General features: G+C 45.9%; 1 protein-coding gene and 1 long non-coding RNA gene across 2 annotated transcripts; both read left to right on the top strand.

Annotated features, from left to right (window-relative positions):
- The first annotated feature begins 4,179 nt into the window (after positions 1–4,179).
- On the top strand, positions 4,180–14,107 carry LOC140460576 (uncharacterized). The gene is made up of 2 exons (XM_072555184.1): positions 4,180–4,290; positions 9,326–14,107. The coding sequence occupies exon 2, from the start codon at positions 9,709–9,711 to the stop codon at positions 10,723–10,725; it is 1,017 nt and encodes a 338-aa protein (XP_072411285.1). The 5' UTR covers positions 4,180–4,290; positions 9,326–9,708; the 3' UTR covers positions 10,726–14,107.
- Positions 14,108–15,993: 1,886 nt separating this feature from the next.
- LOC140460582 (uncharacterized) lies at positions 15,994–22,792 on the top strand. The gene is made up of 2 exons (XR_011954205.1): positions 15,994–19,608; positions 22,015–22,792. It is a non-coding gene; the product is annotated as an uncharacterized lncRNA (long non-coding RNA).
- Positions 22,793–22,994: the final 202 nt, after the last annotated feature.

Genomic DNA, 22,994 nt, shown 5'->3' with positions numbered 1-22,994 from the left:
TATGAGAAAAATCATACCCAGAAAAGACAGTGAAAAACTGTTCACCATGGTAAAAGCATTGAGAATAAGAATGCAGATTTCAAATCCATTACAAGGAAGAAAATGTGCTGTGAGAAAGAAATTTCACACAGTGAGTAAAGAGATCTGGAAGACATTGCATGGAACAGTGGTTGAAGCAGATTCAGTTAAGAGCATTGGAAAATTATTTGATGACAAGCAATGTACCAGCTTCCAAGGAAACGTCAGGAAAATGGCACAACATCAGAAAGCTCATTTAGAGAGCTGCATGGACACGATGGGCTGAATGGCCTGCTTCTGTGATTTAGTAATTCAGTGGTTCATAATTGCTTATCAGGTCTTCGTCAGTTGTGAACGTCAAGCTAATATCTGCTATTTTGTATAGTCAGTCAGATCGATGTTTTATAACTGCAGGGATTGGGACGAGGACCCCAGGTATTCACAGTATGTGCCAATGATTTAGATGAGGGAACTAATTGGAATATGTCACAAATTGCAGATGACACGAAGCTGGGTGGAAGGGTGAGCTGTGAGGAGGATACAATGTTATTTGGACAGTCTGAGTGAGTGGGCAAATGCATGTCAGATGCAGTTAGTGTGGATAAACGTGAGGTTATCCACTTTTCTAGCAAAAATAGAAAAGCAAATTATTTGAATAACTGTAACCTAGGAGATGGGAAGGTTCACCAAGAACTAATCCAAGATGGAGGACTGAAAAATTTGTGGCTGTAAGAGCTGCTCCTTTTTTGAGGTGTTTTCAGTGTTGGAGGCGATTTCCTTGAATTCCAGGAGCAGCAATTAATGTTTTATATGCTGATGCATTGTTTTGGAACTTTAGAGTAAAAAAATCAAGACAACAGCAATTTCAAAATGGAGAAAGACAGCCAAAGGCAGCAAGCACATGGTCTGTAAGGGAGAGAGAGAGAGAGAGAGAGAGAAACGTATACGACTAACGCATACAGCAGTGTATCTGCATAGTTACTGCATTTGCTGTTTGAAATCATATATCTCTGAACATCTTGAAAAAATTAACAAACAACAAAATTCACAGCTGATCTTGGAGGAACATGTGTAGGAGAGCTCACAGCACAGGAACAGATTACTGCATAGTTTTTAAACGTGTAACCTTGCCATAAGTCTGCAGTAGTGAATAGAGTGGGTTCTTTCTTGATTATATGTTTTGAGATTTTAGAAGTTCACCAGCGAGTCCACAACAGGGAATGGCTAGTCACCTGCTCCAGGCACAGGAAGGGATTCATTAATTCTTCCAGCCTGCAGACGCACTCGCGGGTCCACACCAGGCACAGCATGCTCACCTGCTCTCAGTGCGTGAAGAGCATCACCCCCTCCTCCAACCTGCGGAGGCACCAGTAGTTCATGTGCCATCACAGGGTGATTGAAGGAACAAGGGCCGAGTGCCATTATCGACTGGATTATCAACCCAGTTCTGGGGACTCCTCGGGACTCCTGGGTTTGAATCCTGCCACAGCAGTTGGCAGAATTGGAATTCAGTCAGAAATCTGGAGTTCAGAATCTAATGATGACATCATTTTCTGGGGAAAGAAAACCCTCTGATTCACTCATGTTGGAGTCTGTCTGCAACCCAATCTTGAGTCAGATTGGTTGTTTCCAAAGTAGGGATTTATAACATGACACATGGATTGACTGACTGAAGATTGTGTGCTTTTTGAGCAAAATATAATGTATCTGCAAATAAAATTCTGCAATTGCAATTTCACCCCATAAACTGATGTGTGTGCATGCATGAGAGCGTGTGTGTTTGTGCATAAGAGCATGTGTTTGCATTCGACCATGCTTGGTAACGTGTGTGAGTAATGGGGTTCAAGTCTGTGTGAGTGGGGTCACTTATAGTGTGACATGAAACCAAGGTCCCTGTTGAGGCCATCCTCATGGGCTCCGTACTTGGCTATCAGTTATACAACACACATTGGAGAGGGAAGGGTGGGGCTTGTCTTTCAATTTGCAGAAGGTGGGAGGTTCTGGATGCTGTCATCTAGGGCAAACACATCCTGGAGGATATTTGTTCAGAGAGATGGAGCTGGAAGCCAGGCTGCAGACATGTTGAGGGTAAAGTGGGAAAGTTAACCAGGAACTTTATTCTGGGAGATGGTCATTCCCTTCTGGAGAGAGCCTTTTGTTTGCATCAGTGGACAGGGTCAGGAGGGTGTAAGTGCAGGTCTGGCAGGTAAAGGGGATCTGATAGAGGGCTGCAGGTGGGAGGAGCTAACTGGTTGGGCAGTGGGAGTAAAAACAACATTGGGGAGGGGGAGGTGGTGGTAAGGGACAGAACAGTGACAGGGATGGTCTCCATTCTCTGCAGTTGTCAGCAGGAGCACAGATGGCATTGGTGTCTGTTTGGTGCCAGGATTCAGGAACCGATGTGCTCAGGGCTGGAGAAGTGGGAAAGGGAGGTTGCAGTGGGTGTGGTCCAACAATGTCAGGAGGAGAGAGCCTCTGCTGAGGGCACATGAGAAGTTAGAAACTACTAGGGACAAAGCAGAACACGAAAGCTCTGCGCGGCACAGTGGCTCAGTGGTTCAGACCAGTCACTCACAATGTCAGGGACTTGGGTTCGGTCCCATTCTTGAGCAGCTGTCTGTGTGGACTTTAACATGTTCTCACCCTTCTGTCTGCGTGAAATAACTCTGGGTGCAGTTCAGGGTGGATCAGCCCTGCTATAGTGTCCATATATGTGCAACTGAGGGTCGGTTAACCGTGGGGAACTGCAGGAAAAACAGGTGGGTCTGGATGGGATACTGTTTGGAAGGTCAATCTGAATTTTATGGGCCAAATGGCCTGTCGGGATTATATGATTCTACTGCATTAGCCAAGCATCTATTGAGAAACAATTGCCTCAGGTCTGCTGTGGGTGGAGTGGGTTCCAATTCATGAGACACTGACACCAGTCCTGAGGAAGGTGAGATTTGTACTGTCAGTCCCCCAAACCTTTGGTTCCCATCCACTCTCTCTCCTCACACTCTGCACCTACCAATTCTCTGTGCTCAGCCACCTTCTCTCTCTTCCCCTCATTTTCTGCACCCCACCCTCTGTCCCCTGTCATTTTCTCTCTCTCTCTCTACCCCCACTCCCCTGTCCATTCTCCCTCCCTTCTACCATTCCATGCTTTCTCGTGCCCTCTTTGATTGCAGTATCTCTTTCTCAGGAAAGAGAGAGAATCGATAGTGATGACTCTACCTGGAAGACAGGGGTGCGCAAGAAATGGCTGATCTTTAAAATTAAGAACAGCTAAAATGATATATTCAGAAACATTTTTAACATCTAAAAGCATATTAATTTATTTTTTAAAAAGCTGCAGTCATGTTTCTGAAATTTGCATTAAAATAGACGCATAGAGTCATACAGCACAGAAACAGATCCTTCAGTCCAACTCGCCCATCCCCTCCAGATCTCCTAAATTGATCTAGTGACCCATTTGACAGCATTTCGCCCATATCTCTCTCACACCTTCCTATTCAGATACCCATCCTGACCCCGATGCCTTTCAAATGTTGTAATTGTAGCAGCCTCCACCACTTCCTCTGGGCAGCTCATTCCATACACACACCACACTCTACATGAAAGTTACCCCTTAGGACCGTTTTAAATCTTTCCCCTCTAACCCTTAACCTATGCTTCAGGCTCACTGCCTTTATTCCTGATGAAGGGCTTTTGCCCGAAACATCGATTTCGCTGCTCGTTGGATGCTGCCTGAACTGCTGTGCTCTTCCAGCACCACTAATCCAGTACTTAACCTATGCCGTCTAGTTTTGGACTTCCTCTACCCTGGGATAAAGACATACAAAGCCGGAAGAAATTCAAAAGGAATAAAATTTCGAGCCACAGGGAAAAATAAAATTGTGGCTGCAGCTTTTTTTCTCCTATTGACATTTGGACGCTTAAAATCTGTCAGTCACGCCAGCACCTCCACAGAGCATACTGCGCATGCTTCTCGGTGTCAGCGACAACTGCGCATGTACTGCGGTGTCAGCAACAACTGCGCATGTACTGCGGTGTCAGCAAAAGCACTGAGTATGCTCGTCGCTGTCCGCGGAAACGGCGCTTGACTTTCTTCTGAAGGACCAATGGGGAGACCCGGAGGACCAGAAGGAGCCTGGTCCTCCTGCCATTCAGTGCCGCCTCTGTCTGAACGCGGAAGTTGCGTCGTGAGTTTCTGAAGCTGCTGTTGTTCCTCTCTCCCCTGAATGAAGGTTGAGCTTCACCTCAGACTGCAACTCTGTCCAACATCTGTGGGTACGGCACTCCCTTTTCTCACCCACTTTTACATTTCTTTTTCGTTCTGGGATTCAGTAGATGACTTGCACGAACTGAAGGGAAAGGGAGTGAATCCAGGGAGGGGACAGACTTTGGAAAAGTTGATCCACGTCTGTGTCTCAATTGGCAAACGCACAACAAATGCAGTACCACAATGTAAAGTTAAAGCCTCTTGCTTTAAAAAAAGGCAGAAAGCAGGTGCATGGTTTAAATGATAATATATTGGTATGTGGAGAAAGTGAGGACTGCAGATGCTGGAGATCAGAGTCAAGTGTGGTGCTTGAAAAACACAGCAGGTCAGGCAGCATCCGAGGAGCAGGAGAGTCGATGCTTTGGGCACGAGCTCTTCATGAGGAATGCTGTGTGGATGGACAAAGGGGCCTCAGCGTCCTTCTGCACCAGTTGTCAGACAGGTGCAGCAGGCAGTCAGCAAGGCAAAGGAATTGAGTTCAAAAATGGGGTTGACTTCCTGCAATTGGGGCGGGGGGGGAAAGGTGGTCATTGAATATATTCAAGGCTGAGGTCATCTGACTTTTGAACAACAAAGAAGTGGATGGTTATGGGGAAGGCAAGAAAATGGTTTTGAGACCATTACAGACTCATACAGCACAGAAATAGACCCTTCAGTCCAACTAGTTCATGCTATGTTCGCAAACTAAACTAATCCCATCTGCCAGTGTTTGGCCCATATCCCTCTGTCCTAAAACTGGTCCTTTTTCTAAAAGCTGGTCCTTCTTCTCAAGGATACCGTGTACTTGTTTTTTTTCAGAGTGGTGGTAAAGTGGCCCCGGACTCCAAAATGGATGGTTTAGTACAGAAATGAAAAGGGTATTGGTCGGCTTTTTGTTTACACGTCAACAGATGACACTTTAGGCCCAAGCTTTTATGTTTTCGAAGTGACCTGCATAATGAAAGACAAGTGATCTGTTGTGAAAGCTGAGGCCTTGTTTGAGTGAGTTCAGCAGTGGACTGTGTGGAGAAAGGAACAGCACAATTAAGTCGAGTTTAGACAGACTGAGTTCTGTGGGTATTCTATATTCTGTTCTTTGTGTTTCATTCTGTGTTCTTGTGAATACATTTATCTGTTTTAAATCCTGGTAGTCAACCTAGCTAACTTTGGGTAATTTTCACTGTGCACTTACTGAAACAAATAGCAAAGTTTCGGTCTGCGCTGCCTGCTTAAGAATGTTTTGCGTGGTCTGGCCTAGTCCATTACACCTCCAAACCTTTCCCATTCGTGTCCTTATCCAAATGTCTTTTAAACGTTGTAACTGTACCTGCATCCCCGCTTTCTCTGGACATTGATTCCACATACGAACCATTCTCTATGGGAAAACAGAGGTGTCCCTCCTGTCTTTTTAAAATCTTTCTCCACTCACCTTCAAAATTTGCTCCCCAATCTTGAAACGCCTACTCTAAGGAAAGGAAACCCATAATTCACCTCATCTATACCCCTCATGACTTTATAAAGCTTGATAAGATCACCTCTCAACCTACTATGCTCCAGTGAAAAAGGTCCCAGCCTGTCCACCAAGATGTAGGTATATTCATATCCAGTTCAATGTTGGTGCAGATCTGTTCAATGTTGGTGCAGACTTGAAAGACCAAATGGCCTACTCCTGCTCCCAGTTCTCTCTCACTACGTCCAGGACAGCAAGAGACCATAAGACCAAGGAGCAGAAATTAGGCCATTCAGCCCATCAGGTCTGCTCCACCATTCAATCATGGCTGACAAGTTTCTCAACCCCATTCTCTTGCTTTCTCCCCGCGACCCTCAATATCCTTGATACACAAGAACCTATTTATCTCTGTCTTGAATATACTCAGTGACTTGCCCAACACAGTCTCTGTGGCAATGAATTCCATAGGTTTCGCACTCTCTGGCTACAAAGGTTTCCCCTTTATCTGCGTTCTAAAAGGTCTTCCCTTTACTCTAAGGCTGTGCCCTTGGGACCTCGTCTCTCCTATCAATGGAAACATCTTCCTAACATCCACCCTGTCCAGGCCAGTCAGTATTCTTTATGTTTCAATTAGATCCCCCAAGCGTGGGCTGTAAATCAGCAGAAACCAGACCCTTCAGGATGAGGTACAGCATGGATTAGGTTCAGCAAAGTGAGAATGGAGGGAGAATGTGGGGATGGAGATTTTCAGCGTTTAGGAAATAAGAGAGGAAAGAAAGTTCAATCTAAATTAGAATTGAATGGATGGGCTGATGGGCCAAGGAGTGGCAGATAAAGTTTCATTTAGATTAATGTGAGGTGTTGCATTTTGGAAAGGCACATCAAGGCAGGATTTATACACTTAATGGTAAGGTCGTGGGGAGTGTTCCTGCATCAAGAGACCATGGAGTGCAGATTTGTAGTTCTGTGAAAGTGGAGTCACAGGTAGGCACGGTAGTGAAGAAAGCGTTTGGTGGCGCTTGCGTTTATTGAGCAGAGCATTGAGTACGGGAGTTGGGAGTCATGTTATGGCGGCACATGACATTAGTTTGGCCACCTTTTAGAATACTGCATTCAGTTCTGGTCTCCTATGTTGGAAAGATGTTGTGAAACTTTAAAAGTGTTTGGAAATGATTTACAAGGCTGTTTCCAGAGTTGGAGGGTTTGAGTTATAGGGTGAGGCTGAAAAGACTGCGGCTGTTTTCCCTGGAGCGTAGGAGGCTGAGAGATGACCTTATAGCGGTTTATAAGGGGCATGCATTGGAGTCCAAAATGACGGAGAGAGAAAATGAAATTTACAATGCAGTGAATCTGCACAGTTACTGGACATTGCAGTGAATCTGGGAATGGTTAATGAACAGCAAAATTCACAGCTGACCATGGAGGAACCTGTGTGGGGGAGCTCACAGAACAGGAACAGAGAAGTGTATAGTCTTCAACGTGTAACTTAGCTGTAAGTCTGCAGTCGTGAATGGAGTGGATTCTTTCTTGATTATATGTTTTACTGACATCTGTCTCTTGATTAAATTTTAAAAATATAAACCACAAGTACTGTGTTAGCCCGGAGCACTTTTTTCGAGCAAAAAGATGTTGCTATTTTCTGGGTCTGTAGATTGTGAAGGAGCAGAGGTGGCCTTTATGAGAGTGATATGCTCTTCCTGTCAGATGTGGGAGATTAGGGAGAGTATCATGTTACTGATGATTATGTCTGCAGTAAGTGTGTTTGCTTGCAAATCCTATTGGATTGCTTGGATAAGTACCTCGAACTGTCGCTGCAAATGAGGAATTTACAAGACCTGGGGGTATGATGGTTTGGCAATGATCAGAAGGGAAAAAAGCCGCAGCTACAGTCAGGGAGATGGGTTAACTCCCGGAAAGGTACGAGGGGTAGGCAGGTAGTGCAGGAGTCTTCTGTGGCTGTCCCCATTTCAAACAAGTCTGCTGTTTTGGAAAATGTAGGGGGTGATGGTCTCTCAAGGAATGTTGCACGAACAGCCAAGTTTCTGGTCTCGAGACACCCCTCATTGCATGAGAGCATATGTCGGGTTCCAAGCGATCAGTTGTGATAAGGGGCTCTCTCGTCAGAGGTACAAACTGACGCTTCTGTGGTTAGCAGCGAAAAATCAGAATGGTGTGTCGCCTCCCTGGTGCCAGGATCAAGGATGTCTCCGAGAGGGTGCAGAATGTTCTCAAAAGGGAGAGGGACTGGTTGGAGGTCATTGTACACATTGGAACCAATGACATAGGAAGGGAAAAGGATGCGATTCTGAAGGGAAAGTGTAGAAAGTCAGGCACAAATTTAAAAAAAAAGAGGTCCTAGAGTCAAGAAAAATCTGGATTACTGCCAGTGCTATGAGCTAGTGAGGGTTGGAATAGAGAGGATAGAGCAGATGAATGCATGGCTGAGGAGCTGGTGCATGGGAGAAGGGTTCACATTTTTGGATCATTGGAATCTCTTCTGGAGTAGATGTGACCTGTACAAGAAGGATAGATTGCACCTGAGTATTGGAAGAGAGCTAATATACTGGCAGGGAAATTTGCAACAGCTGCTCGGGAGGAATTAAACTAGCAAGGTGGGTGCGTGGGGAGGTACCCAGGGAAATAGTGAGGAAAGAGATCAACATGAGACTGGTACAGTTGGGAAAGAGAGTGAGTCAAACAGTCAGGTTAGGAAGGGACAAAGCAGAGAGCATGGTAGGACTGACAAATTAAACTGCATTTACTTCATTGCAAGAGGCCTAACAGGGAAGGCAGTTGAACTCAGGGCATGATTAGGAAGATGGGATATGGTATCATAGCAATTACAGAAACGTGGCTCAGGGATGGGCAGGACTGGCAGCTTAATGTTTCAGGATACAAATGCTACAGGAAGGATAGAAAGGGAGGCCAGAGAGGAGAGGGAGTGGTGTTTTTGATAAGGGATAGTATTCCTGTTGGACTTAAGGAGGATATTCCTAGGAATACATCCAGGAAGGTTATTTGGTTGGAACTGAGAAATAAGGAAGGGATGATCAACCTTATTGGGATTGTGTTGTAGACACCCTCATGGTCAGTGGGAAATTGAGAAACAAATTTGTATGGAGATTTGAGTTAACTGTAAGAGTAATAGGATGGTTATTGTTAGGGATTTTAACTTTTAAAACATAGACTGGGATTGCCATAGTCCTACGGGTTTAGATGGAGAGCAATTTGTTAGAAACGGACCTAAGGGGCAAGTTTTTCATGCAGAAGATGGTGTGTGTACAAAGCTGCCAGAGGAAGTGGTGGGTGCTGGTACAATTATGACATTAAAAGGCATCTGGATAAGTATATGAATAGGAGGGGTTTAGAGGGTTATTGGCCAAATGCTGGCAAGTGGAGCTAGATTAATTTTGGATATCTGGTCGACATGGATGAGTTGGACCAAATGGTCTGTTTCTGTGCTGTGTCTCTCTCTGACTCTGGCTTGCCACTAATGTTTGCCACATCTCTATGTTCAGTTTCTATCTGGTGTCGGTGTCAACACCTTGTTGTCTCATTCCGACCCCACCTCCCACCGGATTGACAATGATGACTTTTGTAATCTCTTTTTACAGACTATCTGAAGACGGAAGTTTCAAAATCAACAGCTTATGCTTGACTCTCCTGCTCCTCGGATGTTGCCTGACCTGCTGTGTTTTTCCAACACTACACTTTTTGACTCTGATCTCCAGCATCTGCAGTCGTCATTTTCACATCAATGTCTGACAGTCACTCAATCCATCGGGACAGCAAAGATTTTCAACTCTGATTCTGTGAGATGGAGCAATGCTTTTTGGTTCCTATTTCATAATGTTTTCAACATCAGTGGGACTGGAGGAGAGACCCTACTGTTGCAGTGCACTGAGTGTGGAGCCAGAAACAGTTATACGGCCTGGAAAGAGGAATTCACACCGGGGAGGGGCTATACACACGTTTGTGTGCGGCTGAAGCTTCAGCCATGGAGAAACCTGAGGAATCCTGCCCCATGGAGAAACCGTGGAAGTGTGGCGACTGTGGGAAATGCTTCAGTTTCGCATCTGCTCTGGAGACTCATCGGTGCAGTCACACCGGGGAGAGGCCATTCCCCTGCCCTGAGTGCAGGAAGGGTTTTACCTGCTCCTCCAACCTGCTGGCCCACTTGCGGGTCCACACAGCGGAGAGACCAGTCTCCTGCCCAGAGTGTGAGAAGAGCTTTGCCCAGGCCTCTACCCTCGTGGCCCACCAGCAGGTCCACACTGGGGTGAGATCCTTCCCCTGCCCTGTGTGCGGGAAGGCCTTCAGCAAATCCTCCAACCTGCTGACCCACCGGTGGGTCCACACTGGGGAGAGGCCCTTCAGCTATTCTGAGTGTGGGAAGGCCTTTGGTAATTCCTCTGCCCTGCTGAGGCACCAGCGGGTCCACACGGGGGAGAGGCCGTTCCCCTGCCCTGAGTGTGGGAAGGGCTTTAAACGCTCCTCTGACCTGCTGGACCACCAGCGGGTCCACACCGGGGAGAGGCCGTTCAGCTGTCCTCAGTGCGGGAAGGGCTTTACCCAGGCCTCCAACCTGCTGAGGCACCAGCGGGTCCACACCGGGGAGAGGCCGTTTGCCTGCCCCAAGTGCAGGCGGAGGTTCACGTCGTCCAGTAACTTGCAGAGACACCAGAGGGGGCACCAGCAGATTCCGTCGGCGACGCTGATGTGGGTCACCCCCAGGACTGAACCTCCTGCCTGTTCTGACAGTGGGTGCAGGGGGAGCGTCAGTCTTTGTTTTCTGCTAGACAGCACCCCCACACCCCTCCCATTTTCCTCCAAACCCAGGTTAGCTCACGGGCGGCACAGTGGCTCAGTGATTAGTGCCACTATGTCACATCGCCAAGGACCAGGGTTCGATTCCACCCTCAGGGTGACTGTCTTTGTGGAGTTTGCACATTCTCCCCCCATGTTTGCAAGGGTTTCCTCTGGGTGCTCCCACAGTCCAAACATGAGCAAGTGAATTAGCCAAGCTAAATTGTCCCAACGTGTTCAGGGATGTGTAGGTGCAGTGTATTGTTTAGGGGGTAATGTAGACTAATGGGGTAGGGGAATAGGTCTGGGTGGGTTACTCTTCAGAGGGTCGGTGTGGAATTGTTGGGTTGAAGGGCCTGTTTCCCTGTAGGGATTCTGTGAGCTTTGCTTGCAGTGGTGCTCACTGAGCCCTGGACTGCACGTTCCCTCTGAAGTGATCCGCACAAACCTCAGATGGCATCCAAACCAATGTACCAAACTAAAGGGGTAGCCATGGGCACCCGCATGGGACCCAGCTATGCCTGCCTCTTTGTCGGGTACGTGGAACAGTCCATTTTCCTCAGCTACACCTGTTCCTCCGGTACATCGATGACCATATTGGTGCCACTTCATGCTCTCATAAGGAGTTTGAACAGTTTGTCATCTTTATCGACACCTTTCACCCCGACCTCAACTTCACCTGGACCATCTCCCTTTCCAGGACCTCTCCATCTCTGGCTACCGACTAACAGTGGACATCTACTACAAGCCCACCGACCCCCTACCTAGCTACCTAGATTACGCCTCCTCCCACCCCGCCTCCTGTAAAAACGCAATCCCATATTCCCAATTCCTCCACTGCATCTGTTCCCAGGATGACCAATTCCACCGTAGAAAATCCCAGAGGGCCTCCTCCTTCCAAGTTCGCAATTTCTCTTCCCACGTGGTCGACAATGCCCTCCAGCACATTTCCTCCACATCCTGCAACACCGCCCTTGAACCCCCCCCCCCCCCAATGGAACAAGGACAGAACCCACCCCTAACCGTCCTCACCTTCCACCCCACCAACCTCCGGATACATCACATCAGCCTCTGCTACCTACAAACGGACCCCACCACCAGGTATATTTTTCTCTCCCCACCCCTAACAGCATTCCAGAGAGGCCATTTCCTCTGCGACTCCCTCGTCAGGTCCATGCGCCCACAACCAGCCCACACCCCACTCCCGGACCCTTCACCGCCACCACAGGAAGTGTAAAACATGTGTCCATACCACTCCTCTCACCTCCATCCAAGGTCCCAAAGGATCCTTCCACATCTGACAGAAATTTCCCTCGACCTCCACCAGTGTCATCCACTGTATCTATTCCATCCAATGTGGGCTTCTCTACGTCGAAGAGACAGGACACCAAATTGTGGATTGTTTCCGAGAACCACTCTGGGACACCCACAAAGCCCACCGCCCTGTGGCTGAACACTTCAACTCCCCCTCACATTCCATCAAGATCATTGAGGTCCTGGGCTGTCTCCATCCCAAACCCTTCCCACCTGACGCCTGGAGGACGAACACCTCTTATTCCACCTTGGGACCCTGCAACCACATGGGATCAATGTGGAATTCAAAAGTTTCCTCATGTATCCTCCTCCTCTTTCCCCCCCCCCACCTTATCACAGCCCCAAGCCTCCACTCGCCCTCCTGACCTGTCCATCACCTTTCCCATCTATCCGCCCCACCCTCCTCTCCGACCAATCATCTTCATCTGCTTATCACATTCTCAGCTACCTTCTCCCCAACACCACCCCCCCCTTCCATTTATCTCTCAGCCCTCCCGGCCCACAAGCCTCATTGCTGTTGAAGGGTTTATGCCCTAAACGTCAATTCTCCTGCTCCTTCGATGCTGCCTGACCTGCTGTGCTTTTCCAGTACCACACTCTCGACTGTGTCCACCGATGTTGTCAGAGATATAGGACCTGCTCCAAACTAATCCACAGTCCAGTTGATGGGACAGGAAACCGCTTCCTTTCTCGAGACAAGTCTCCCGGAGAGAACTTGCTGGCTAACTGATGTACTGAACTTCACAGTGTCCCACTGCTCTGTTATCTGGAAGGTGTCCACACATGTGCCTCAGGTGGTGCTCGAGACCTTTAATATCTCTTTGGGATTGATCCCCATTCATTTGAGGCTGTGTAGTCATACAGGCTGGAAACAGACTGTTCAGTACATGAGCCCCAACTAAACTAGTCCCACCTGCCTGCTCCTGGCCCTTATTCGATCGTCATAGTCATAGAGATGCACAGGACAGAAACAAACCATTTAATCCAACTCATCCATGCTGACCAGATATCCTAATATAATCCTACCGAAGGATGCAGGATTAAGAGTTCTCTTTGGCAAGACACCTTAACAAGCTGTAGTAATGGACTCAAAGTATGCAATCATATTTCATCTCATATTTTAGAGACATGGTAACTAGATTTAGCCTGTCTACAATAGTATATATAAAGAGGAGGGGATCATAACACAGGTAATGGAAAAATGAATAAGGAATGGAAGGGGTGGGGGGGAATGGTAGCTAAAATACAGTGAAATGGGGGGATTTCATTCAAACCTAATTTAGAGGTATGTATGAAAATATAGAGACTGCAGTACTGAACATGACAGTAAAATGTCCCTTTGAGAAAGTAGCATGTGCAAGAAATCAGACAGGTACATAAAATCCCGACAGTGCAGAAAGAGGCCATTTGTCCCATTGAGCCTGCACTGACACACCAAAGACCATCCCACCCAGGATCATCCCGTTCTCCTGCATTTAGTATGACTAAGCCACATAACCTACACATCACAGAGCAATTTTGCATGGTCAATCCACCTAACCTGCACATCTTTGGACTGTGAAAGGAAACCCATGCAGACAGGGAGAACATGCAAACTCCACACAGACACTCACCTGAGGCTGGAATTGAACCTGGGTCCCTAGTGCTGTGAGGTAACAATGCCAAGCGCTGTGCCACCTCAATATGATATAAAATTTAAACAAATGCTCTAAGCTGCAAATTTGTCCATGTGAACAACTTACTGCAAATGATTTGAAGCAAGATCCATATGAATTGTGTTTTGGGAGAGATCCAGAACATATTTCATTAATGATTGAAAATCTTCGACCTTTGGAATGGTCTGCGAGAGAGTGTGTTGGAGTCAGATTCAATTATGGCATTCAAAAGATAGTTGGATCATTAAACTGAAAAGGAAAGTAATCAGTGTTCGGTGAAGAGTAGCACTGGATACTGTGGTGATTATAATTAGGTCAGTCAGGCGAGTTCCCTTATTGGGGGTTTTCACCTGCTCTTCTTAACATTTCACTTCAATAACCTTAAGATTCCCAATATCTGTCGGGTGCTTTCTCTGTTCAAGTGTCTACCCGAGTGACTCAGTGTCAAGTTTTGTTTATGAATTGTTCCTCTGATATCTCATTAGAGGGGCTATGATATTAACAGTGGTATCTAAATAGTTGTGGGTCACAATGTGCCCAAGTGAGAAAGAATAAACTGACCATTCTTAAATATTCATTTTTAAACCATGGAAATAAAATTAATGTTTGGAAAATATACAACTTGTCATGTATGAAGAAGATCAGAAATAGGAATGGGAATAGGTAATTGACTGTTGAGATGCTCTGTCTTTCATCACCATCCATGGCTGATCATTTTTCTGAATTCTCTTTCCTGCACGTTTTGTTTTCCATGTCTTCACCTGATGAAGAGGCTACGCTCCAAGCGCGTGCGATTTCAAATAGACGTGTTGGACTATAGTTGTGTGACTTATGACTGAAAAACATTGAGTATGTTATTACACAGACTGGAGCAGTGGGATTTAAACCTGAGCCTCAGGGCTCTCTGGGAGACTACAGCTGCATCACAAAAAAAACCTCTGTAGTAAATAGGTCCTCTTCTGTTGAATGAGAGGAAACACCTTCCTCCTCAACATGAGACATGACCACTGTACCCCCACAGCCCATTACAGTAAATTGAGTCCATCTCCTGTTGAATGAATGAGTGAGAACACCTTCCTCCGGAACCCCTCGAGCCCATTGTAGTAAAGGGGCGGGGACAGTGAAGAGCCTGTGAACCTCTCCACCAATCCCAAAGGCTGCGGTCGGGGCAGACGAATCGGAGAGCGACATTCCGGGTTGTGGCTTCCTTTTTGACTGCAAGGCCGGCCGCCAATGGTCAGACGGAGTAAGGTGCGCTCTGATTGGAGGGGGCGTGGATGACGCGCGTCACTGAAGGAGGAGACGGAAAGAAGAGGAAAAACAAAGATGGCGGCGCGAGGCTGCGGTTTTCTCATCGACTCAGCGGGCGGTTTCTGACGGAGGGAGGGGGGCAGACAGGCATCGTTTACCTCAGAAAATACCTTTAAAACACATTTCAAATTAAAGCCGGAACTTTTCAAACAAAAGTTGTGAAGCAAAGGAGACAGTCCCCGGTGGTGTGGGGTTTATTGTTTATTTTTGTATAATTTCCGGGGCCCGGGAAGGGGGAGGTGACGGTTACCGGGTGAACGAGAAAACAAATTAAAAATGTCGGCGGTGGAGGAGAGAGAGCCGGCGCCCGCGGCTTCTTCGGCGGCGGCCGGAGCCCAGGAGCTCAACAACCCCCCGGAGCTGGAGGAAGGTCCGAGCTCCAAGAAGCGGGGGGTCCGGCTGGAGGCTGGATTTGCTCAAGGCTTGTATCTATTAACTTATTTAAATGGTACCTACTGTATGGGGCTATGGTTTACATTAAAACCGGAGGATCATGTCAGAGTGTTTGTTTATATTTAGCAGTTGTAGTTGGTAAAATACACTCCCTGGAGGAGCACCTTCTATGATGCTGCATTTCTTGCCTTCTGCCCTTCCTCCATTTGTTATCTCACATCTTGATTTTACATTTTCGTTCAAATTTAATTTCACATTAATCAGCCTTGGTATTCACTGTATTATTAATTGATCTGTTGGATTATTGTAAAACAAAATTAATGATTTATTTTCATTTCTGATGTCTGAATTTGACATTGAATGTACAGGTGTGAATACCAGTAAGTTGTGAAAATAAATCATGAACTTGTGCTTTTTAACAAAAAGAGGAGTTTAATGATATTATTGGCATTGTCTCCTTTGAGCATGATGATGCAAGTCTGACCAACAAACCACTTCATGCAGTCAATTAAAGTCTAATTAAAGTTTAATTAAAGTCTAAGAAAATAATTCTGGCAGGCTAAGATTTATACAACCCAAAATACGATTGATTATCTTGTGTATTCTTACCTTTAAGCCATAAAAGAAGGCATTGTGTGGCAGTTTGAGACTGAAACATGGCTGGAAAGAATGGAGATTGATGAGGAAAATCAAAGTGGCAGAGTCTGGGGCCACAATCTATCAGTCTGGCTTGATTGCATGAGTGGTAGTTCTTCAAAAGCACCTTCCAAACCCTGACCTCAACCACCAAGAACAGACAAGTGTGAACACAGGATTCCGACTACAAGATATATCGCATTGTTTCTTTGTTATTGACCAAAATGCTGGAACTCACTCCTGAACATTGTTGCAGTCCACATCATATTTGTGAAGCAATTTAAGAGGCAGCTCAGCACCACCTTTTCAAGGACAATTTGGGAAGAGTTGTTGGCACAGTCAATGATATTCACATCTCATGAAATAATCAAAGAGCCCACGGTGTTGGAGGCTGTATGTTAACATGGGTAGAGGATTGGCTAACTACCACTGGGGCATGTTCAGGATGGCTACTTGTAACTAGTGGTGTACCACAGGGATCAGCACTGGGGCCAACATTATTTACAATATATATATGAATTACTTGGATAAGTAAAGTGAATGTACTATTGCTAAGTTTGCAGAAGAGATAGTTGATATGAAAGCAGGTGGTGAGGATGACATTAGATATCTGGAGAGGGATATAGACAGGTTCAGCAAATGAGTGAAAGCTTGGCAGATGGGAAAATGAGGTAATGCAGTTTGTCAGGAGGTGAAGAACTGAATATTAAATGGAGAAAAGTTTAGAAGAGAGGGATTTGGAATCACGTCCACGAATCTCTTCATCCAATTTCAGTGAGTAATAGGGAGACAAATGGGAGGTTGGCCTTTTCAATAGAGTATAAATGTAGGAAGGTTATAGTGAACCTATGTAAGGCATTAGTCAGGCCGCAACTGAATACTGTGAACAGTTTAGGGCCCTTTACCTGAGGAAAGATAGAATTGGCATTGGAGGCAGTCCAGAGAAAGTTGACCATGATGATATCAGGGATGGAAAGAATGTCTTATGAGGAGAACTGAATAGGTTGGGCCTGTGCTTATTAGAAGTTTGAAGAATTAGAGGTAACCTTATTGTCACGTACAAGATTCTGAGGAGACTTGACAGGCTAGATGTGGAAAAGTGGGTGAGTTGGGACCAGAGGAAGTAACCTCCAAATAAGAGATTGCATGTTTAGGACAGATAGGAATTTCTCCTGAGGGCAGTAAATCTGTGGAACTTGATACTACAGAGGGCTGTTGAGCCTGGGTTGTTATTTGCATTCAAGGCTGAGATAGTTGGTTTTTTTTAATCAGTAAGTGAATTGAGGATTATGGGACAATGGCAGGAAAGTGGAGTAAATATTTACCAGAATAATCGTGATCTGAATAAATGGCAGAGTCAACTCAATGGGCTGAATTAAATAGTAATTAGTAATGAGGAAAAGGATACAACTGGCAATTAGAGACCAGTCAGTGTTGGGAAGCCTAGAGATTATAGGGAGTTGGTGGCATTTGGGTATTGTTACTGGATTTAACATCTGGAGTTTCAAATTGATGCTGCTATGGCCCCGATGCAATTTGAAATCAATTTATGTATCTGGAATATAAAGCTTATCGCTGCTTTGGTACTTAAGAAAATTGATAAGATCACCAATCTTGTTCACTAATAACATTTTTTTAAGGAAGGAAATCTTCAGTCCTTTCCCAGTTTGGTGAATGTGTCACTCTTGATCCAAAGTCATGTGGTTGACTCTTAACAGCCCTCTGAATTGGCACTTGGTTTTTTTGGGAGACAAAGTGTCACGTTCCATGAATGAATAAAGAAAAATATTCAGGACAAGATTGTCAATGTCACTGTCAGTGACGGGAAGATTGTGATCTAGTGATACTGGTTAAGTAGCCCAGAGATCTGTCTTCTGAGAACAAAAATTAAAATCCCATCATGGATGCTAGTGGACTTTATTTTCAATGAATAAAAAGATCTGGAAGTGAGAGTTTGTCTCAGTCCTGGCAACTAGGAAACCATTATTGGCTAAGACAATGAATTGCAGATGTTGGAGATCAGCAACAAAAGGCACAATTGCTGGGGAAACACAGCAGGTCTGGCAGCACCTGTGGAAAGAAAACAGTTAATGTTTTGAATCCAGCCTAATTTTGAAGAGCCACCGGACTCAAAACAGTAACACTGTCGTCTCCTCAAAGATGCAGCCATAACTGTTGCTTTTGTCCAGTCATTACTGATTGTCGTCAAAGTGTTCTTTTAGGGATAGAAATCCACCATTCACAACCCTACACACGTGTGCACACGCTCACATCATGTGACTCCAGACCTACTACAATGTGGTTGACACTCAATTGCCTTCTAGCATGCAGCCAATTGCTCGGTCCAAAGGCCACGAGGAATAGTGAGCAAATGTTGGACGTGCTAGCAACAATCCCATCCCTCAAAATATTTTCATATATATTATAAAGCATAGGTTAATGAAGGACAGCCAAAACAAACTGCTATGGGAAAGTCATGCCCAACTATCTTGATTTGCTTGTAGTTATAAATATTGTTTTAAAATCCTCTTCAGAGAGGACATTGGTTTCATCATTGTTGCAATACTGCATGCAATTCTGTGCTTTCTGCTACAGGAAGGGTGTTGTGAAACTTGAAAGAGTTCAGAAAACATTGACAAGGATGCTGCCAGGGTTGGAGGGTTGAGCTACAGGAAGAGGCTGAATAGACTGGGGCTATTTTTCCTGGAGCTTTGGAGGCTGAGGAGTGACATTATAGACATTTATAAAATCATGAGGGGCATGGGTAGGGTAAATAGGCAAGGTCTTTTCTCTTGGGGTGGGGGAGTCCCAAATTAGAGGGCATAGGTTTAAGGTTAATGGCAAATGGAGTTTAATATAGATAAGTGTGAGGTCTTACATTTTGTATAGGCAAATCAAGGTAAGAATTTCATGGTGAATGGCAGGACCTTAAGGAGTGTAGTGGAACAGAGGGATCTTGGAGTACAGGTTCACAGTTCTCTGAAAATGGAGTCACAGGTAGAATTTTTTTGGCACACTGGCCTTCATCAGTCATGGCATTCAGTATAAAATACCAAATGCTTGCTTTCATCAGTCAGAGCACTGAGTACAGGATTTGGGATGAATTGTTGCAGCTGTCACAGATTCCACACAACAACACAAGATGGGACCCTGCCCTCCCCTGACTGACCGTCCCTTTGCATATCAGGGGGAAGACCGCCTTTAATTGTGATGATCAGGAAACATGCCATCCTTCAAAAAAAGGGCTGTGTTCACAAATATTTGGACAGAGGAAGGAAGTTGCAGTCTGGGTGAAGATCAATCTTCATCCAGAGAGAGAGGAAGAGCAGCAGCAGCTTCAGAAGTTCATGGTCCAACTTCTTAAAAGACCTTGTCTGATTTGCAGTTGTTTCTGGACTTGTAATATCGTACTGCAGCATATTGTAGATCTTCATTAAGAGTGTCAATACCGCACTACAGAGGTCCATATAGCAACTTGAGTCCATATGAACTCTTCGTGGAGGTATGCAGTCTGCCCCATAACCGTGTTGGTTTACAGTTACATATAGATCCACACAAAGATCTTTGGGATTGAGAGGAAAGAATGTTCCACAGTAACTAGAGTTACGTTCAGATTTTCTATTATGGACTGACTGTGATGACCTTTGCAATCACTTCACAGGAATATTACAAGAGAAGAATTTGGCGGCAGAAATCTCAGACCAAACCTCACATCACAGTCTGACAGTCACTTGATTCACAAGGACGTGGATATTCATGGCCTTGAAAACAAAGGGGAGAAGGTTTGTCTGCTTTGTTAGGTTTTAAATGTCAGTGTGACAGGAAACTCAGAGTCTCACATACCCATACACCAGAGTAGTGACTGTAACATGCTTTACAGTCTGAATGAGAGTGTTCCAATTATCAGAGGGTAAACCAGTAACACCACACACAGGCTGTGAGCGTGAGCGAGTTTTCAACTGATTAAGGTCTGAGACAGATGAGGGCACCTGCACCATGGAGAAACCGTGGAAATGTGGAGAGTGTGGGAATGGTTTCCCTTCGCCATCTGCACTGGAGATTCATCGGCGTTTGCACACAAGGCAGCGGCTGTTCACCTGCACTCAGTGCAGGAAAGGCTTCACTCAGTTACACTCCCTCCTGGCCCACCAGTGTGTCCACACCAGCAAGAACCCGTTCATCTGCCCCATGTGTGGGCAGGGCTTCACCAGTCACACTACCTGCTGCCGCACCAGCGGATCCACACTGGGGAGAAGCCGTTCACCTGTCCCGTGTGGAGCAACGACTTGTGCGATTCCTCCACCCTGCACAAACACCAGCGCATCCACACCAAGGAGCGGCCGTTCACCTGTCCAGTGTGTGGGAAGGGCTTCACCCAGTCATGCAACTTGGGGAGACACCAGCAACTTCACAAGTGAGATGGCACAGGGATTCGGGTTGGATTCTGCTGTTACCATTGCTGAGAGTCACATCTTGAACCCTGTTTAGTGGGTGAAGTGGGAGGAGTAAGGGGTTCCTATATGCTGACTGGCCGCGCTCTCATCCACTTTACTGCTAGTGGGGGCTGACGCTCTCTGAGCCTGGGATTGCACCTTCCCTACGGAAACAGTCCACAGAAGCGGCTGAAGTGCAGGTAGATCTGAAATAGATACATTTGTCTCTGTCCCATTGAGTCTCCAGCACAGTCGATCCAATTGGCCTCTGTCAGTGTTTCTGCTCCACCTGAGCGTCCACCCACCCCTTCATCAGCAAACAGGTATCCCCTGCTTTTTGAAAGTTCACTTTACCCCCTACCCCACTCCCGCCCAAGCCTGTGCCAATTCTTAATCCTAACTTAGACCTTCTATTTATTGCTGATGCCTGGTTTCAGTCCCTGTATTCACCTCCCATTCATGTGTCCATCCAGATACACCGTAAGTGTTGCTAAAGTGCCTCTTTCCACTCCATCCACTGGCAGTGCATTCCAGGCATCCACCATCCAACTGTGTGAAAAATCTTCCCTTTCAATTCTCCCCCAGACTGTCCCCCTCTCACCTTGAACCTGTGCCCTCTTGTAGTTGACTTTTCCACCCTGGGGGGAAGCCTCTGAGTATCTTACTGACTATCTGGCCCAACACCAAACATCCAAAGAATAATCCACACAGACCCATTTCCCTATCCCTAATAGTCGACAATTACCCCTGAATAACGTACCTAACTTTCACATTCCTGAACACTGTGGCGCAATTTAAGCACGGACAATCCAACTTAACCTGCCAATCTCTGGGCAGTGGGTAATTTAGCATAGCCACTGCATCCTAACCTGCACATTTGGATTGTGAGAGGAAACTGGAGGAAAGCCATATCGACACAGGGAGAATGTGCAAACTCCACACAGACAGTCACCTGAGACTGAAATCGAACCAGTTTCCCTGGTGCTGTGAGGCATCACTGCTAATGATTGAGCCACCATGCCACCCCCGTCCAGCCAATCTGTGTATCTCATCATTTTGTTGAGGTCATCCCTCCGCCTCCATCTTTACAGTGAAAATACTCCAGGTTTATCCCATCTCTTCTCATAATGAGACCTCCAGACCATGCAATGCCCTAGTGAACCTTCTCCATAGCCAGTATCCATATCCTTCCGGTAGTGTGGCAACCAGAACTGCACGCAATATTCTGAATGTGACCGGAATAAATAGCTCTAACATAACTCGCCAACTCTTACATTCAAAGCAAACGTGCTGTGTGCTTTCTTGATCACGTTACCCGCCTGTGTTGCCACTTTTGGAGATCTATATGGTCAGATCCCTCTGTATGCTAGTGCTTTAACGTGGTCTGAAATTTATCGTACAATTCGTGTATTTCCTATGTATCTGTATCCAGCTTCACCTTAATTGTGTTCCGCTCTTTATCTCTTTTCCCCCATCCTCACCCCTCCACACATCAGCATATCATAAGACTATAGGAGCAGAAATTATGCCATTCAGCCCATTGAGCCTGCTCAACCATGCCTGATAAGTTTCTCAACCCCAATCTCCCCATAACCTTTGATCCTCTTGATACTCAAGAACCTTGTTATCCCATCTTAAATATATTCAATTATCTGGCCTCCAGAGCCTTCTGGGGCAGTGAATTCCATAGATACTTCACTCTCTGTCTGAAGTTCTTCTTATCTCTGTTCTAAAAGGTTTTCCCTTTTCTTGAAGGCTGAGGAGGAGGCAGAGAGGAGCGTGGTATGCACCTGCAAACTCCAGAACTTCCCCAACTTCACGAGTCAACAATAACACTTTCTGGAGCAAGAAACGAAAGTGTGACACCACAGGAAGTGAAATTAGGCCATTCAGGCCATTGAGTCTGCTCCACCATTCACTCATTCTTGAGTGTCAAGGGGCTCAAAGGTTACAGGGAGAATGGGGTTAAGAAACATATCAGCCATGATTGAATGGCAGAGCAGATTCAATAGTATAAATGGCTTGTTAACCATCCCTGGGAAGGAGGAGGCAACACAATAAGTTGTTTCTTGGGACAGGTAAGATAATGTTATTTAATACTGGTGTGACAAAATGATAATTAATTCTGCCTGTAGAAGGAAAGCCCTGACATAGAGGAGTTAATTGCAGGGCAGGCTGTTTCAAACAGACAGCTAACCCTCAAGGATAAGAAGGTAAACTACAGACCTGAGGTCTCCAGCAATGTGAGGTGATGTTAGAGTCTTTAAAAAAAAGTCACACCACAGATTTGAAATTGAGGAACTACCACCAAACTTCAACTCCAGAATGATGCAGCAGCAGCAGTACTTAGAAGAATAATGCTGCATCAAACCCCTGGACACTTCCAGAGATGGGCACTGTCGGTGGAAACCCAGTTAAATTTAGACATCAACTGGGTGATAGCCAAGTTTGGGGGGGGGGGGGTGAAGCTGAATGAACTTGAGAGGTTTTATTTGTGGTTGTTACGTGCAATAAAGTGCAAATCATTGTTTCAGCAGTTGATTGTCTGTGCGGTTTCTGAGTCAGGAGCCAAATTAAGGTTATTCACCCACAACCACACCATGAGGCTGGGATTAATATTGACTCCATTGCATTCAAGAGAATGTCATCAATACTGTTATAAAGCGAAGGCTGAACCCACCCCCCCCCAACTCTCCAAGATCTCAAACCGAAACTTCCAAAGAGTGGCACATTGC

The sequence above is a fragment of the Chiloscyllium punctatum genome, chromosome 36 (assembly GCF_047496795.1).
Source record: "Chiloscyllium punctatum isolate Juve2018m chromosome 36, sChiPun1.3, whole genome shotgun sequence".
Classification (NCBI taxonomy): Eukaryota; Metazoa; Chordata; class Chondrichthyes; order Orectolobiformes; family Hemiscylliidae; genus Chiloscyllium; species Chiloscyllium punctatum.
The sequence above is the reverse complement of the archived record's forward strand: the minus strand, read 5'-3'. Positions and strand labels throughout refer to the sequence as shown.